We start from the raw sequence: 18,330 nt of genomic DNA on the forward strand, positions 1-18,330 counted from the left end.
CGTGCTAAAAACCCCATCTAAAACAGGATGGACGTATTTAATATCATGTAAAGCACTTCACTGTATTATGTCTGTTGGCCCGTTTTTGTTGTTTGACTCAGTTCCTTCACGGCGACTCCTTCGAGGGGTTTGCCCATCGAAGTGTCCAACCAAATCCTTACGCCAACACGTTTCACCCGACCTTTCTGCGCCGCCCTGCGAGGATCCTCTCCTCCCAGCAAGGCGCGACGCGGCCACGCGCTCACCGCGCCGTGCGGGGGCCTCGCTCCCCTCCGTGCGGGAAGGGGGCACCCGCTGGAGACGCGGGGATCACGGCCCGGGGCGGCGCCGGGGCCGGGCCTGCGGACACGCTCCGGGACCGGGGGCTCCGGGCCCCGCGCCCTCACGGCCGCCACCCCCGGAGGGGCGGGGCCGGGCTCGCCCGACGCGTTTCGAACGGGCCAATGGGCGGCGCAGCGGGGCGGGCGCGCGCAGGCCCCGCCCGGGACTTTAAAGCGCCATTTTGTGCCGGACGCCGGACGTCGATCGCGGCTCGCACCCGGAGGGCGCCCGGCGGCGGCCGGAGCCTGCCTTCGGCGCTGCGTCCGCTCTGCCTTCTCGGCGTCTGTCCCGCCACACCGTCCCGCTGCCTCCATGACCCGCAGTAGGAAGCGGGCGGCGCTGGAGAGAGGAGCCGGGAAGATGAACTCAGAGGCGGGGAGCGCCGCGGCGGCGGCCGCGGGAGCTCGGGCGTCGGGGACGGCGGCGGCGGCGGCGGCAGCGGCAGCGGCAGCAGGGGCAGCCGGCGGCGAACCGGCGGCCGCCGCCTGGGGGCTGGAGGGGGAGGCGGAGAAAGTTGTGTACTCCCGCTCGCAGGTCTCCTTCGCCGGCACCAAGGCGCTGGGCGACGCCCTCAAGCTCTTCATGCCCAAGTCCACGGAGTTCATGAGCTCCGACTCGGAGCTGTGGAACTTCCTTTGCAGCCTCAAGCACGAGTTCTCCCCGGTCATCCTCCGCAGTAAGGACGTCTACGGATACTCCTCCTGCCGCGCCGTCGTCCCAGACCCGCCGTCGCCCTCGGAGCGGCCCCGCCGCCGCGCCGGCAAGCGGCGCCTCCCGGCCGCCGACGCCAAGCGCCGGGCCGGGGCGGCGGGCGGCAGCGCCAAGCGGCGGCGGCGGCGGCGGCGCCGCAGGAGGGAGCGGGGCAGGCAGCGGCCCGCGGCCGGTGGCCCCCGCGCCCAGGAGGAGGCGGTAGGGGCGCCGGAGCCGTCGGGCGAGCAGGGGGACGGCGAGCAGGGCACCCCGGCGGCGGCAGCCTGGGAGCCGTTCGGCGGCAAGTCGCTGGAGGAGATCTGGAAGGCGGCTACCCCCCTCCTCACCGCGTTCCCCACCATCCGTGTGCGGGGCAACGTGTGGAGCCAGCGGAGCCTGGCGGCGGCGCGGCGGCGGGCGCAGCGGATCCTCGGCGTGGACCTGTCCCCCGTGGTGCTGGTGCGCCGCTTCCCCGTGGCACCGTCCTGAGCCTGCGGGGGCTCCGCTGCCCGCACCTCACCTTTGCCGCGGTGCGGACAAAGAGACCGGTATCAGTCACCTGTTTACATTGCTTTTGTCTGGATCGTGTTCTGCTGCTGCACTTTATGGCCCGCTCGGGCGGCGCCGGGCCCCCCGCCGCACGGGGGGCGGCCTGCCGGGCCCCGGGGTGGGGCCACCTGGCAGGTATCATGCGTGGGGACCAAGTTCCACTTCCACTTTTTTTTCTCTCCCATTGGGCTACCTCACTGGTCCAGAAGTCCACCCAAGAAGTTATTTTCCAAAGGAACTTACTATCATGCTTGTATAATAAAGCACCATCTGATTCTTGCTATTTTTTTTTCCTTTCCCCCCTTCCCCTTTTCTGATGGATTATGTATGCTTTGTGGTGTTGCACTAGTATGTGCTCAGGGTATTTTGAATCCCAAGCATTCCCAAGTTTCAGTTTACTCTGATAAAGGATGCGTAAAGAATGGAGGTTCGGGACTTGTGGCTGTTTTTGATGGTGCAAAAACTTTTTTAATTTTAATTTCACGAGCTTAGTGATATATAAAGATGTATCGCGCAGTATAATTGTTACACTTTTGTATCTAAAGTCATTTTTAAAGTTTTCTAGTTGAACTAAGTATTTGTTTCTATGGAGCACCTAAAGATAGAATCATCCTGATATTTTATAACCCTGTTTACTTTAGGGAAGCTCATTTCGTCAACCTAAGTGAACTTAATAAAAGTCAAAGAACAAATGGTGTTTCAGTTCAATGAAACTGCACAGGGATGGGTTCCTGGTGAAGTGCACCACCACTGAGGTGCTCTGTGTCAGTGAGCTCTGGCTTTGAGAAGAATGTGCCTGCTTATCAAAGCAATATATAGGTGTCTGGAGGTGAACTGTGATCCAGCATTGGTGCTGACAGCCAGAAGTCAGTAGCTTGTGTGACACAAATATCACACTGAAGTGCCTCTGCAAAAAGAGTAAGACTTGATCTCGATAACAAACTAGCACTCATCATCCTGTGGTTGTGAGATGGTTAATGATGGATAATAGTTTAATATAATTACTTGCACATAATTATTTTTATAAACCATTCATGGGTTCCACTGTAGACTGATGAAAAATTCATGATGTAGCTTGATTATTTTGGCTGAAAAATAACATGTAGTCATTCTATGTGATAGGCAGTCTCTCTTTAAATTGATTTATTAAAGTTTTTTTTTTTTTTAGCTCTTATGCCTTGCAATTGGTGTGTGAGGAGTGAAGGTGTGTGTGAGGGACAAAGTGACTATTTTTACATTAATTTTTTTATACTTGTGGGAGAGCAAAGAAATGCTGGGTAATACACATCTTACAGTCCCAACTATCCTGGCAGATGGGACTAACCAGTTTTAATGGTGGAATGAGCAACCTTACAACTTGCTTATAGAATTGTTTGGTGATTTAAAATTTCTGATGTCTCTTGACTCCTCGTTGACTGCCTTCAACAAAGGTAGTAAGACATCTTGATGTCTCGGTGTAGAGTCTGCTTGTAAAAGCTAGTGTTAACTTAAAGTAGCCACCTTCTTCTAAAAACATGTATATTTTGTAGTGTTTTCTTTGCAAACTCCTTCCAAGCTAATGCTTAATCTATTTTACATCCATTTGGCTTTTGAAATTGTTTACATAATGTTAGACCGTCTGCTGATGGCTGCAGTAGTGCCACGTCGCAATTCAGAAGTGAATTAAATGAAAGTTCAAGGGTGCATATTGTTGTGCTGTTCCTCTGGGTATAATACCTGCTTAACTGTAAAAGCAAAACTGGGTTGATTTAAAACCCAGTAAGGCAAGCTGGAGAGCTACCAGATGCCGAGGCTCTGGGTATTTCAATTTTGAAATGCTGCTTCAGAAACACAAGTGCATTGTTACTAGTTCTTAAAGTGTATAGGTGATTTCAGTGCTCCTACTATTAGATTGAGGGGCTTTTTAGTATTTTGGACTCTGTAGAAAGATGACAAAATTAAGGATTTGGCTCGTGCGGATTTTTAACTCCTAAACAGGCACAGGACAGGCTAGGTCAGATTTCAAGGGTGAGAGTTAAGGCTGCCAGAGGTACAACATGGGAGACACTGTATTAAATTTGCACTGCCTTGTTTGGAGGCACGTCCTGAAATGTTCTGTGTAAGAACAAAATATAATGAAGTAGCTTATAACTCTGTTCAGTGACTCTTGCAGCTCTGTGTGTAAGACTTGCCTATTTTTCTCTTGGTTGTGCTTTGACTTCTTGGTTCAGAAATGGGAGCTTTATTGGGGGTATAGTGTATTTTGTTGATACCCTGTTAGCCAGTTGGGTTGGAGTTTCACTGGAGTCTGAACTCCTCTGGCAGCTGCATTTACAGATTCTTAACTCAGCTATTTCAGTTTGTGAAGTCAATTAAGAATGGGAAATCTTTAGTCAGGTTTTCTGGCGATGTAATGAGCTGAAATAGCTCACCAAAGTTCTGAGTACAGGATGGGGTGTGAAAGCCAACAGGTCACAGGGAAACAAAAACAGCTTAATTCATGATCGTATTCATGGCAGTTTGTGGCAGTCCAGGACAGGCTTGTCTGTGGTGCAGTTTCCCGTCATCTTTTTCCTTCTCAAATGTGCTATTCCCACCTACCTCTCTGTGGTCATCTGAGGAACCTAAGCAAGCAGAAAATTCTTCCAATTTCAGGTTTGGCTTTTGTTCAACCTTCTAGCTGTAGACCAGATCTGAGGAAGGTTGGAAAGAGGTGTTTAGTATTGCCACAATATTGAGTTAGATAATTTTAAACATGGTAAGAATAGGTTTATTTTATGAAAAAGGCCGATAGTATTTTTGTACTCTACCTATATGTGTGGTGTTGGGGAATAGCGTAATGGATTAGACAAACCTCTGGTCTGACTCCATGTGGCTGTTGCTGTGCCCACACTGAGCAGTCTGAGAGGTGCGATTTGCTTGATTTAACTCCGTGGTTTCAGCATCCTGTCACATGGGGCTGATTCTGAGACTTGACAAAATGCAGGCCCAGAATAAATCCAGTGTACAATGCCCAGTCTGCTTTAGTCAGCAGATGGTCTCGTATTAAACAGGAATTTTGTGTTAGCCTCTTGCTGGTTCCCTTCCTTTTGAGCTCCCTTTATAGAATATAATATGGGCTATTTCCATTACCAGATCCGAATTTTCAACCAGTCACTCAAAGATTACTGAACTTCAAAATGTCACAGTGCCAAAAAGAGTTGGACAGTGGCTCTGGATGTCAGTTGAGGTGACCATTGGTCTAGCATGTTGCCTGGTGTAGTCTTTACGTTCAAGAGGCAGTGCCTTCCTCTGAGTCATTGTACAAATACATTATTCAGGACTAAGCTAATAAAATGAGAGTGCAGTGCCTTGCAGGAGTTCTCCTGGATTCTATTGTTACATAAAAGTTTTTGCATCAAAAGGATCTAAGTGTACAACTGGTCCCTAAACCCTCTGTTGCTGGTCTTTAAACAACAAAAATATGCCCAACAAACTTTAAACAACAAAAATAATATGCCCAAACCTCATGTAGAGCATCATTGTATTTGCAGAAGGCAATTCCAGTACTTGGATTGTGCATTGAAAGAGTAGGGAATGTTGTGTGAAAATCTGTATTTCCTTGCCTATCAGAAGCAAAAGGCAGAGTGAATCTGGTTTGAGGATTCCAGCACCAATCCCAAATAATTTTTCACTTACTGCTTCTTCAGCAAGGCAGAGTCCTGGGCTCTTCTTACTGTTTAAAACTGAGTTATGGTAATATGTGTTGGCTCAGTGCTGTACTTCAAGCCCAAGGTTTGCATGCCCCTGAAGCCAGTAACACAGAAAGTGCCTCTATTTCCTTTTGGCCCAATGGACCAACACAAAAATTTTGATTTGTATCAGTGAGTCAAAACCAGTGATTCGGGGATGAACAAAGGTTGAAGGTTTTGCTTGTGTCTATAAACACAGGAAATCTGGAAGCAAAGGACTGAACTGACAAGAGTGACTAGAAATACCTCATGGAAATGAGGCAATTCATACCAAGAAAGAAGGTACATCCTAGAAATCCTAGACTTCAAAGACACAAATTTTAGTGCCCCCTCTGTCGCACTTGTCAGGATGAACTTTGAAGTTCTGTGTTATGGAGGACCATGTTATAAGAGTTTGAACCATTTGACTTTGTACAATAAATACTCCCTAAGTGAGAAAAGATACCTGAATATCACAGTTTTTAGGGAGCACCATGCTTCTTCATTCACTATTTCTTTTATGTGAGCATGACAGCCTTAACCAAAAAGACTGAGGCAAACCCATCCCACAGTTTTCTGTGGTAGCGAACCTGCTCAGGTGGTCACTCCAAATCTTGGAGTGTTCTTGATGGTTTATTCCCAAACTATAATGAGGCATCCAGTGTATGTTGTGGTAGGACTATGTAGGAGAATTTTGGAACATATCTTATCCATAATCAAGGCAAAGCCATTTTTCCATACTGTAAAAATAAAACACACACATATATATCTTCTCAGTGTTAATACTTACATATCTTCATAAAATTAGCCCCACCACTGGTGGTAATCTTGCCACCATTTTTTTTATGTGAAGAGACCTGAAAATGTTTTCCAGGGTTGATTCCAAGATCAGAATCATTTATCCATTTATTTATTGTAAAGCTCCTCATGAAACTGCTAAGCAGTACTCAACATTATAAGAGATGGAAGAAGTGGGCCTTCATTCATGCATTTTTACTCAAACAGGTGTGCAGCCAAACAGAGAAGCCTCTGGGTCCCTGTACTTTCTGCTAGGCTTTAAGAAAGCTTCCATTTTGGTTTTCTTTCAACCTCCTTATTTGAGACTGTAGAAGACTAGCATTGACAGTGTTGAAGTTAAGAGATGATAGTGTCAAAGGAAATCCCAGTCTCTTGAACTGCTCTCATTATTCTGGGTTTCTCTCCCCATTGCTGCTTCAACGATGCAGATATTCTGCACCTGCCCCTGCTCCCATCCTCCCTTCCCATGCTGATTTTGAGGAGAGAGACAGAATTGATCACTGCAGAATAGATAGGAGGTGAAATTCTTCCTCTGAAACACAGGTGGGGATTTTGTTGTTTAGGTAGATTTTTGGTTGTTTGTTTGGTTGGGTGGGGTTTTTTGTGTTATTTTTGTATGTGTGGCTTGTGTGTAGCTGGCTGCTGCCTTCCACCTCCTCAGAATCTTCACTTTGCCTTTGCTGTGCCATCCACTATTTCTAATTACTTGTTACTTTGCTTGTGCAACTGAACAGCCTGTTCATCGGCTCATCTTGCCCATGTCAAACCACCTTGCTATAGGATGATCTCTGAAGATGGAGAGGGCACCTTCACATGTACACATAATAATATCCTAACTTCACATTTTGGCAGCAGTGGATATTACTCAAAATATCAGATGCTGCTTTCAAATGGATGGTATTTCCTGGAGGAGAGGTAAGAAACCAAACTGAAAGAGCCCAGTGTGACAGTTTTTTGTGTTTGAGTCTGTGTGATCCAAGATGCCTTTTCAAAGGATTTTTGAAAAAGAAGTTTCTTTCCATCTCCCCATGAATTCATAAACATTTTAAAATGAAGATTCTATGTTATTTCTTTTTCCTTTCTGGCCAAGTGGTTGAAATAACAACTATCCACTTTATACATCCCAGAACTGTTAAAATCATTTATAACTGAACTCATCCCATGTCTCTGTAAGGTAAGTGGTGAAAACAGAACATATACTTCTGAATTAACTGTGCATATCAGATTGTGTAGGAAGCTGACACAACACATTTCCCCCTCTAAGGGTATGATAAAGGGAACTGGTGCCACAGTTTTGGACCAGCGCTGCAAGTTTTGAAATAGAGCAGAAAGTGTGGGTTAGGGCATGGTCCCCTATCCTGTGCTTACTCTTTGTTCTTCCCAAGCTCCATTGTAAGGTTCCAAATAGCAATGATTTCCTAAGTATACAAATATTTATAGCAAAGGCTAAATTCTACAGATGGTGTATATATAATTATGTAAGCTTGTAATGAATAATAGTGTATGTATGTACTCATGCACACATGCACTCAGACCCCAAAGCAGTTCTCCTAAAGAGGCTTCTGTTGTAGGTTTTATTTGTCCAATGCCATTGGAACATATATTCTTAAAATCCCTCCTTGTGTACTTCCTAATGGTTATCACATCCAGAAACCCCTTTACAATAAGGTTTCTGTAGACTTCTGCTTCATGGTAAATCCACTAATGTTAAAAAGTCATGGTATAATCTCCACTTAGCACTACCAGCCTTGGGAGGTTGTGAGGGGAATTCAGCTCTTCCAGAAGAATGGGTATCTGATTTTTCTTTTACAGTGACAGTTTGAGAGAGGAAGAAACCAGAGGCAGAAAATCTTAAATCCAATTTTTTTTTCTTGGGAGAAATACTGAAGTGCAGTTCCCGCTGCTGTTGAGAGGCCTTCAGCAGGAAGGGTCACACAGCTCAGTCATAAAATGCCTTCCAGTTAAGTACTTTTCCCAGGAAAAAATACAGAGAACCTTATCCTGTGAGTGTACAGAAACACTTCAGTGCTGATTATGTGTGGGCTTTAATGTGGTGGTTGTAAATGTCAGGTGTGTTTTTTCATAGAAATTCTCACTACTTTGTAGCTTAGGCTATACTAAGGAATAGTTAGCTTTTCATTCCTAGATCTTTCAAGAAACTCAGATCTTTTAAGAGCTGCCCACATTATTTTCCCCCCAAAGATATATCAGTTTCTCAGGAAGTTGTGCCTGTGGAACACAAAATAACTCAGGTTGGCAGGGACTTACAGAGGTTTACCTTGTCAAACAACATCCTCCATGAGTAGGTACAGATAAAAGATGTTTTGAGAAGTGGTCCTTTAAAGACATCCTAACTACTCATAAAAAAAGAAAGAATAGGGAGAGAATTAATTAGATGCAATACTGGGACAAATTTTCCTGTATTGAAATGTATCCCAGGGTCCTGAGGGATGTCACTGGCTCATGTCATTGCCAAGCCACTCTCTGTCGTATTTGAAAAGTCTTGGCAGTCAGGCTTAGTTCCTGGAGACTGGAAAAAAGAAATAACACTCCTATTTAAAAAAAAGGGGAGAAAAGAAGACCCAGGGAATTACAGATAGGTGAGCCTTTCCTCTGTGCCTGGAAAGACACAGAGCAGGTCCTGGTGGAATGTTAAGGCACATGCAAGACAGAGAGGTGATCTGAGAGATCACTAAGGGCAAATCACACCTGACCAACCTGGTGGCTGCTATGATGGAGTGACTGCAATGGTCAAGGGAAGACCAAGCAATGCCATCTGCCTGGAATTCTGTAATGCTTTGGACACTGTCCCACACGACATCCTTATCTCTTAATTGGAGGGATGTGAGTTTGAAGGGGTGGGCAGTTTGCTGAACAAGGAATTGGACAGATGGATGCAGTTGAGAGCTGTGGTCAATGACAGGTTGGATAGGGCTTTAAGCAACTTGGTCTAGTGAAAGGTGTCCCTGTCTGTGACAGGGGGATTGGAACCAGATGATCTTTAAGGTCCATTCCAACCCAAGCAATTCTATAACTCTGTGAAATCCAAAATGAAAAAAAGAAAGTGCTAGTATTTGATACTGTAAAATCTGTACATTATGACCATAATGTCATTTGGAGCTTTTTATCTTCTCATCTTGTATGATAAAATTAATGATGCTGAAACACCCCAATACTTATTTCTGGACAAGTGGAAAGAAGTAGAGGAGAAAGAGGCAGAATTTTTTGTCAATTTTAATTTTTTTAAAATTGTTCCATCTACTTTGCTACTGTCTTTGTTTTATGATCCAGCCTTTCACTGCAGCTCCATGTAATTTGACAGAATTCCTGAGTGCAGTGACTTGTGCTACAGAGAATATACCCTAGGTGCTCTTAAAACATATTAAGTATTTGAATACTGACTAGATATATAAAATGTGCTCATTTATTAGCAATAAATAATGATCTTCTGTGTAACAAATGTGCATAAATTACTTCCATCTGCACATAAATTTCACTTCATTGTCCAGTATCTAATGGGAACCTTTCTATCACACCAGGTGACTTAATAATCCCCTGGTGTTTGTATCCCTCTGATTTGGCTTAATACTTATATAGTCTGTTTATTCACATCCATCTTCCTCTTCCATATTTCCACTGCATGTGAAAATCCCTTTCCTTTTAAAAAGAGGTCATAATTGCTGGGATCATGGACTTGAAACAATTTGAATGAAACAAAACCTAATGGAATTTTGAAAAATGTTCAATTTAAAAGAGAAGCACAAAGCAGTCTATTGTTTTTGCATGATTTATTTTGTTGATATTTTTATAAATGCATCTTTTATTTTTGCAAACACTCTTTCATTAAACTAAATATTTGAAAGCTTCCATTTTTGGCAAAGGTAGGAAAGATAATGGAGGTGAAAGCCACTTATATTTTTTTCCTCATTATTTGAATAACTTGATTTTTCAAAATGCAGAACAATATTATCAATGTGCACTGGAAATAATTGTTTTTTTAATTACTTTCTCCATGTTTTTCTTGCTAGCAGCGTCTAGTGCAGGGCTGTGTAAGTACCTACGTAAAGGGATCATGGCCCATGTGAACAGGTCAGCTGAGCACTGCCTGGGCAGGAGGGTCCTTGTGTTGGGCACAACTCTGGCACACATGATAGGATATTAGGATTGCTGTGTCCTCCCTGCTGATGCTTAGCATTCCCCGTCTCCCAAGGCACTCCTTTCCTGAAAGAAGGTGGCCTGAAACCTGAGTCTGCAAGGCTGTTGCCTTCCTACATTGTGTAGGACTTTTTCTTGGGCACAGAATGTAAAATACCACCACATCAGAATTGCAGCTCCTGCGTTACCAAAATGCTACAGAATATCTGGAGTGCCAGACAAGGAAATAATATTTAATGTCTGGAGTGTTGCTAATTAACATGTAAATAAGTTTACTCACTTTTCACCATCACAAGATAGGCTTACAAAAAAATAGAAATATTTAAAAATTATATATATATACCTTCAACCTTTGCAAGTCACAAAATACTTTTCAAGATTCTCTTTGCCTTCAGGAAGAACAGAATCTAATTTTAATTTTGAATGACAATTAAGTTTTCTCAGTCTAGGAACAGGGACAGTAAGAAAAACAACAAATACCATGATCCTGGCAATAAAATCCCAGAGCTGGCAGTCGTGGGTCAGAGAAGACAAGGCTTGGGAGGGAGCCAGACCCTGCCTGTGAACAGGAGCAGCAGGCTGGAGACAGCTGTCTGGAATCTGTCTGGGCAGCAGGCACCCCAGGAGATGAGAGAGTCATGCAGGGAAGCAGCTTTTTGCTGCTATGGGAGCCGAACATCGGAGCTTGTTTCCACTTAAAGGGGGTTCCTGTTAGAACTGCAACTGGCAAGCCCTGCCCATGAAGATGGAAGCTAGACAGCTTCCCAGAATAGAATTCCATGAGCAGAAGGGAGTTGCTGCATGTGTAAAAACATCTGTATTAGAGGATTCATTGACATGGTTATAGAGTTTTAGGATGGGTGTAGTTTTTTTTTTTTGTTTGGTTGGGGTTTTTTTGTTTGTTTGTTTGTTTCTGTATTTGTTTTTATGGGGAGCAAGGCTATAGGAAAGAGAGAAGACACAGGAACAGTGCTAGGAGACACAATTTGCCTTTTTCTATGCATAGTTTTGAACAATTGTAATGAGGTCAGATCAGGATTCCTCAGGTGGCAGAACCTGTGGGGAAGTGCAGATTATCTTTGGTAAAAAAAGCAGACCTCTACTACTCCCATCAAAGCTGGGAATGCTTATGAAAATTCATTGTGAAGTGTATGGGTTTGCAGAACCCAGACCACATCCCATTTCTGGCTCTAGGTGTCTTGTGCACAGAAATTCCCTCACATACACCAATGATTTTTTGGGGGCTAGCTGTAACATGAATTTGAAGACATGTTAAAGAGTTTCAACCATATTAGCCACCCATTTTCTTTTCATCTTCATAGCTGCAGTTCAGACATAAATCATCTGGGCTGTGCTTAGGAAGACCCAAGTTTCAGGATGTCTCATGGTGGACCACTTTAATTCAATCCAGCTGATGTCAGTCTGTCTAGACTATGTAAAGGAAAATTTGGAAGCATGTGATAACGTAATGCAAGTACTGAAGCTTTCATCACTCCAGGCAGGTCTGGAGTTCAGCATTCACAAAACAGCACGGGTGGTAGAGGATGCTGGGCTTGAGCACAAACTTAGACCCAGAACTGATGAACAGTGCAGGCATACCCAGAGGAAGGGCTGGCTGATCTTGGAGATGAGGACAGCATCTGAGGGTGTGATAAGTTTGACAGTGTGTTTCACCCTCTTACTCGCTGGTGCCTGCTCCTTGTGCCAGTGCAAATAGCAGAGCTGGGTGCAGAGGCAATAACTGCTGTTGATGTAGTGACCTACTTCAGCATGTGGTTACTAATACTGCAACATCCCAAATGCATCTCCTGCTGTACAAGGGACCAGCTGCATTTTCAGATTTCCTTGCAGCTGCCAGACCTCAGTTCTTTGTGACTATTTTGTTCCTTCTCAGTCACCTATGTAATCTTCTTTCATGGAAACCCTGACTTCCGCTTTCCCCAGCCTTTTCTGTTCTCCTGCATTTTTTCCCTTTCCTACTGTTCTCTTCTGAGGACGTCAGCATCCCAGAAGACCAGGGCTTGCAACTGAGAAACTGATGCAACCCATTAGCTGTGCTTCAAGAGGGCTATCAGTGTACCCAGAAGCAACATAACCCCGTGGCAGTACCGGGAGGCTTCGAGCTGCTGAATGGTGCCTCATTAAACTGGGAAGGTTATGGCCTTGCTCTTGAAGATTCAGACAAATTCCTGGGTTTGGCATGGCTCAAGTGTCTCCAATGCAGACAGCTCAAACCAATCTTTGCTGAGAGCAAAGCACCCTGCCTGTTTAGCACCTGAAGAGTTTGGAGTGGCATGTTTCTTCTGTCACTCCTTTGGGGCCCCTGGCCTTCACTGAAGAGCCATGCAAGGACATATCAAGGGACGTGTCTTTGGTCCTCTTCCCCAGCACAGCTGGGATCAGGGGAGCTATACTGGTGGACCAGCTTCCAGCCCCAGGTGTGTGGTGGTGAGTAGCTCTGGTGCTGTACCTCTGTGAGAGACTGCAGCACCATTCCTTCACCATCCACCCCTTGCTGTTTCAGCCTCCACTTCCTTCCTTCCTTGTTCCCCTTCCTGGTGAGATGGAGCTCACAATGGGGGAGGGGGTGATAAATGTAAATTGTCTCACGAAGTGACTAAAGGCATGGGCTTTCCTTTTGTCTTTCCAAATCCCACAGAGCTGATGCTAGGGCTGTGGCTCTATTCCAGACAGAATATATGTCCCCATAAAACTGTGCTCAACAGCTCTCACTACTATTAAAACCATCAGCATGTTAAAACACCTTGTTACTAGTGGCAACCATTTTCTGCTAGTCTAATTTCTGTGCTTTCAAAGAATAGGAAGGGATAAAATAAAAGGGATAAAAACATTTCTTGTTTGTTTGGGAAGACCCAGTGTCCTTTACATTCCTGCACAGGTCAGTCTCCTCTTTGCTGCTTTTGCAGACCACAGCATGGCCAGTGAATTATCCCCTCAGCAGTCTCTGGTGCTGAGGGTTTTCAAGACACCAGCCATAACCCTGATTTCCCTGTGCTGGTACCTGTATACACAGCAGAGCTCACAGCCTGTCCAAATATGCAATTTGAACCCCATCTCTCCTGCCTTCTGTTAAGTGGCCTCTCAGCCATCCTTATTTTCCCCCAGCAGAATTATTTTGTCTAGCTCAGAGATAAAAATAGCTCGCTGTTTTCTAGGGACAGATTCTAGAGAGCTGTTCTCAAGGGAAAAACGTTCAGCAGCAGAACAAAATAACCAAAGGAGTACAATTCCATGATAAATCAAATACCTTTGAATATACCTAGATGGTCTGTGGATATAACTATCAGTAACAAAGACCAACAATTTTTGCTTTTCCAGTCCATCTTTTTTTTGTTGCTTTTCTGCCTCTGTCAGAATAGGCAAGTATTTTGTCAGGACTCATACCCCTTTGGGCTTGCATCCATAGAGCACTGGGTATAGGGCATCTTGTGAGAAAGTTTTGACACATTTATAGTTCACAGACCAGAAAATACCAAAACCCTCCATCTAATGTGATGTGAGAACAGCTGGAAGGTTGTGTTTTGAGCAGATTATATGCTCATATGTGGTTTCCCACAGACTTTTTAGTTCTTTTCTCCCATAATACCTCCTACAAGAAAACTGAAGCCCTGTTGCTTAGGTATAGTTTCTAATAAACCGAAAGTTTTAAAGATAGCTGTTGGAATTCTCTGAGTTTCTGAGCACTGATGGAGAACCTTAACTAAAGTAGGACTTAAAAACAGCAGTGACATAATTCCCATTTCAACCTACAAAGTTTTCTACTGGGAGTTGTGGATATATTCAGTTTAGTTGTCAAAATTTTGCACTCATGCATAAAACATCCATACATATCCATATGCTGGATATGAAATTTTGCTCATCTCATTCTTGTGCAGAAGGTGCCAAACATTGCTACAAAAATCCTGTGGGGACTCAGAGGCAGCCTGGTGAGGTGTTCAGAGGTTTGCCTGGCTCTTCATTGCCATGTGCCTCTGCTGTCTGCCCACATCATGAAGTGTGCTGGGTGCAGGATGCCTGAAGGGTTTTCCTCTCTGAACTCATCCAAATGTGCTCCCACCCTAGTCTTGACAAGCAAACATGATACACCTCATGGCATGGACACACAGCATTACAGGATAAATTGCTTCTTAACAGTGCAGGCTTAAATGTTTTGAATATTTGCTGACCTCACTTCTAGCACCAGCTGAAGTCATGTCATCTAGTTCAAGATTGGAAGCAAAATTATTCAGTAAGTGAGACTCTAAATCCCAAACCCTTGACAACAAGGGATATTTTTTGTGATTTAGTATCTCTCACTTGGGATCCTTTCTTCTTATCTGAAGGCTTCAATTCAGTCATTGCTCTGCTTGCCTTGTGCAGAGCAAAACCCTCAGAATTTGCATTAAAGTTGGGCTGCCACTCAGCACCCCTGTCTGCTCCACAGACGGTGATGTGGTGATGGCACTCCAAAGCCCCTCCTGGTTTAAACTGCCAGTTCCAGTCCCCTTTGGTTTCACCTTAAATCTATTCCCTTGCTTATTACCCCTAACCAACATGTTTATACTGGGGTGACAAAGCATTCCCAGAAAAACAGCTTTCCTCCTACTCTAGACTATTTTCCAGGCTGTTACGTTGTCTGGGAATTCAGTAACAGCTGTTGGGATATATATTTTCCTCTAGCCTGCCCCCCATCTGGACAATGGTGGTAGGATACATAATGCAATACAGACAGCACATCCCACATCCTATTCATTTTTTCGTAAAATCCTGTCCAGTACCAAGCACACATTTTGGCATTTTCAATTTCATTCTGTGCAACTGCAGTTTTGGTGACCCATCTTTCTGAAGATTCTGAAAGAGAAAATCAAATGTAGCCTGTGGGTCTGTTTCCACAAGTTTTGACACCCGTGTCCCTATGTGTCTTGAGTTCTGCAGCTGCCAGAGTCCTTCCAGCCGAGGCAACACTTGTTCAAGAGGTTTTCTGGGTGTTGCCACACTCCTAAAGACTGTTCTTCAAAAAAGGTATCACTGAATGATACATTGCTCTTGCGTCCTCCTTGGTTGTCACTCTGTAGTCACCCCGTCCCTTACATACTTATATTGTGCTGTATGTGCCTTTTCCTTTTCCACACTTGCAATGAATTTAGGGGCTCTCAGTGAGATGCATTGGCTTGTGTTTGCACACAAGTGACAGTGTGACACCCAGAGGTGGCAGTGGCTCAGGAAGGAGGCTGAGATGTTCACCTGATTGAGTGCTCATTATATGTCTGAGCTAAACATGGGGAAGCCACTGTGGTCACTGCACAAGCTCTGAGGTTTGGGGGTGCAGCAAGGAGGGGGTGAGGAAGGGCTCACAGCTACAGCAGTGCTTCCCCATAATTTGTCACCCAAACACTTGACTACACTTCTCAGACAGTTTAAACAAAATAGAGACGTGATGGATTTATGCGATGGTGGTGTCAAAGAACACAACCCTTTTCTGTTTTGATTCCCAGTCCTTGTCCATCTCTGTGGTCTGATCCCCACTGCTGCTGCTGCACATCATCTCCCTCTGCTCGAGGCCAAATTCCTCAGCACTGGAGAAAAGGTGTCCTTGGTTGCTGGCCCTTGCCTGTGTAATGCCTTACTGGGAAGTCATTTCTAGATATGACAAAGCCAAATCTGCCCTTCAAGAGTATGGTTTTGGATACAATAACTTGGAACAAGGGAAAAAATCCACGGGAAAACAACCACAACAGTACAGTATGTGCCAGTGCTCAGGGTGGTGAAAGGCAGGCTCCAGTGATGATAATCCTATGAGACAGTATTGTATTTGGCACTCAGACAGTGGTGTGATCTGCATTTCAGGAATCCCTTAGCAAGATGAGAAAAAGGTTTCCAATCTAAAAGGAAAAAAATGACAGAAACTGGGAGTGAAAACTAACCTTGTTTAATTTATGGCATGTCCATGTTTATATCCTCCATAAACCTTGGAGAAGAAGGGACTAGCCATTGCTCTCCCGCTCACCTCTAATTGATAGTGTTCTTTTTCTGCAGACTTAAGTTCCAAAGAAAGAGGATTTATCTTCAGAATTAATGTTTGGTTTTGTTTGTGAAAGAATTCTTCTGTTTTCTTAACTTCAGAGAAAATGAATCATTGTGCAGTGGGAGACTTGGACACAAGGTTGAACAAGAGTAAATTTCTTGTTTTATGAACTAGAGAGTGCAAACCCCAAACAGAGAGTGCAAACACCTTTTAGTAAATATTTTTTCAATAAGATTTTCACAGTTTGCTATAGTTGAAATACTAATAGTCCACATTGCCTAAAAGTGCTTTTGGAGCTTGTCAAGATTTTATTTTTAAAGCATACAATCATCTAAATTCTAACCATGCATATTCTTCCATTTGCTATTTTGATATTTTCAGCTTTTAATTATAAAGAGTTATAAGCTGGATAAAAGTCCTCTCTAAAATCTTTTAAAGTTGAAAAGATAGCAATTTTTCACATAATGAAAGCCGAAAAAATTTCAGTGTGTATTTCACATACCAGCACACAAACAAAACACATTGTAGAATCCTTGTAATGTGTGAAATGTTTTGACTCAAATAGTTGGTGATGAATAGCTATAGAGATATATGTGTGTGGGTATAAAGACAGATTTGATTTGTGGTGACTGTAGCACCTCCTTAATCAAATATCTTAATTGCAAGTCATGGTGTACCTAGTCTCTGAAAATAACATACTGTTTAAAGAAATTAATGCTACAAATGGATAAAAAAAATCAGGTTTTGGATTTTTTTTCACATTTGACAAAATGGTAGGCATTGTCGTTTTCACTCTTTTTTCTCTATTAGAAAGTAAGTAGTGAATTAATATCTTATTTTCTTATGCAATCAGAAAAACACTGATTGTACAGAAAAATGAGATTGTGAAATTCCTGAAGTTTGCAAGGAATCCAGAAAGCAGACACAGCACATGAAAACATGCCGAGCTGAGTTCAAAAGCCAATAGGTTTCAATTTGTGTGTGCCCACTGAAATCCATGTATAACCTTGCTATGGCAACAGCATTGCTGGGGACAATTAACATAGAGATAGACCTGGTATAACTTTGTCTTGTTTCAGACTGCTCTAATAACAATAGCAATAGAATGGAAGTGCCCTTTGTGCCAAGAACAATAAAAGGGATGCACTCAGTCTGAGTATTCTTGGCAACAAATACCTCATGGAAATTTTGGCTCTAATATGAAATATTTTCAGTATTTTATCCTTTCATTGGATGTGCAAAGGATAAGACTCCTTGGAGCAAGTCCTTATCAGTCTTTTCTTCTTTCTGGTAAAGAGTGCAGTTCTTGGAAATAGGGCCTGCATTACATTCCAGGAGAAATTCTTACTCATTTTAGTAAAAATAGAGGGTAATTTTTTTTAATATTATCTCAGCACAGAAACTCAAAACTCAAATTGTGATATATTGACAAACTCCAAATTGTGGCAAGGGACTGGTGGGAGGGGGAAGACTTTCCTTGAAGTCTCACAAGGAACTCTGGTTATCCAAGGAAATAATGATGTTCAGCATTTTCGGTGAACCAAATAGCAACTTTAGTGAGCAGGTCTGTGTGGATGATTGTAATGTTGCTACTTCTGATAATACCATCTTGCACCTCAAAAGATTCTTTTTCAAATTACAGCACCAAGAGCTCTATCATTATATGAAACTTAATTTCCATTGAAAGAGGGAGAGGGGAAAGTGCATGCCTAACCCTTAGAACAGTGGAGCATGTGATTTCCAACCTCTTAAAATAAAATACAATTGTAGTTTTTATATGTTTTAAATCAAGCACAAGATTTTCAGGATCTGGATTTATTTGTGGTTTTTTTCACCTGGTGTGCTGTGCTTCTCCTTCATAAGCAAATTTTCTGCTTCTAGAGACAAGACCTAAATTTGAGCACATTTTGCAAGTCTTTAATTGTCTTCAGGTTCTAATTGTTCTCTTAACCACAGCACAGCAATGGTCCGTGGGCAAGAAGGAGGACGATTTTGGTTCTGCTCTGCACAGAACTCTGTTCTCCTACTGAGAATCCCTCTGAATCCAGTGGAAGGAGGGATGAAACAGCAACTGGTAACAAAGACAGCATTGTTCAGCATTGC

The 18,330-nt window shown here is 43.6% G+C and overlaps 1 protein-coding gene across 2 annotated transcripts; it reads left to right on the forward strand.

The window, feature by feature from the left end:
• Positions 1–630: 630 nt before the first annotated feature.
• Positions 631–3,022, forward strand: CCDC71L (coiled-coil domain containing 71 like). 2 transcript variants are annotated; one of them, XM_062490805.1, is made up of 3 exons: positions 631–1,154; positions 1,192–1,204; positions 1,246–3,022. In XM_062490805.1, exons 1-3 carry the CDS (start codon positions 634–636, stop codon positions 1,498–1,500), a joined length of 789 nt encoding a protein of 262 aa, XP_062346789.1. In that variant the 5' UTR covers positions 631–633; the 3' UTR covers positions 1,501–3,022. The 2 variants fall into 2 exon arrangements, with proteins under 2 accessions (XP_062346789.1, XP_062346788.1); XM_062490804.1 differs by having other exon boundaries at positions 631–3,022.
• The last annotated feature ends 15,308 nt before the right edge of the window (positions 3,023–18,330 follow it).

The sequence above is a fragment of the Cinclus cinclus genome, chromosome 4 (genome assembly GCF_963662255.1).
Source record: "Cinclus cinclus chromosome 4, bCinCin1.1, whole genome shotgun sequence".
In the NCBI taxonomy this organism is placed as follows: domain Eukaryota; kingdom Metazoa; phylum Chordata; class Aves; order Passeriformes; family Cinclidae; genus Cinclus; species Cinclus cinclus.

Bases quoted from the DNA above. Each gene is read 5' to 3' on its own strand.
- CCDC71L (XM_062490804.1), top strand. From the start codon at position 634: ATGACCCGCAGTAGGAAGCGGGCGGCGCTGGAGAGAGGAGCCGGGAAG.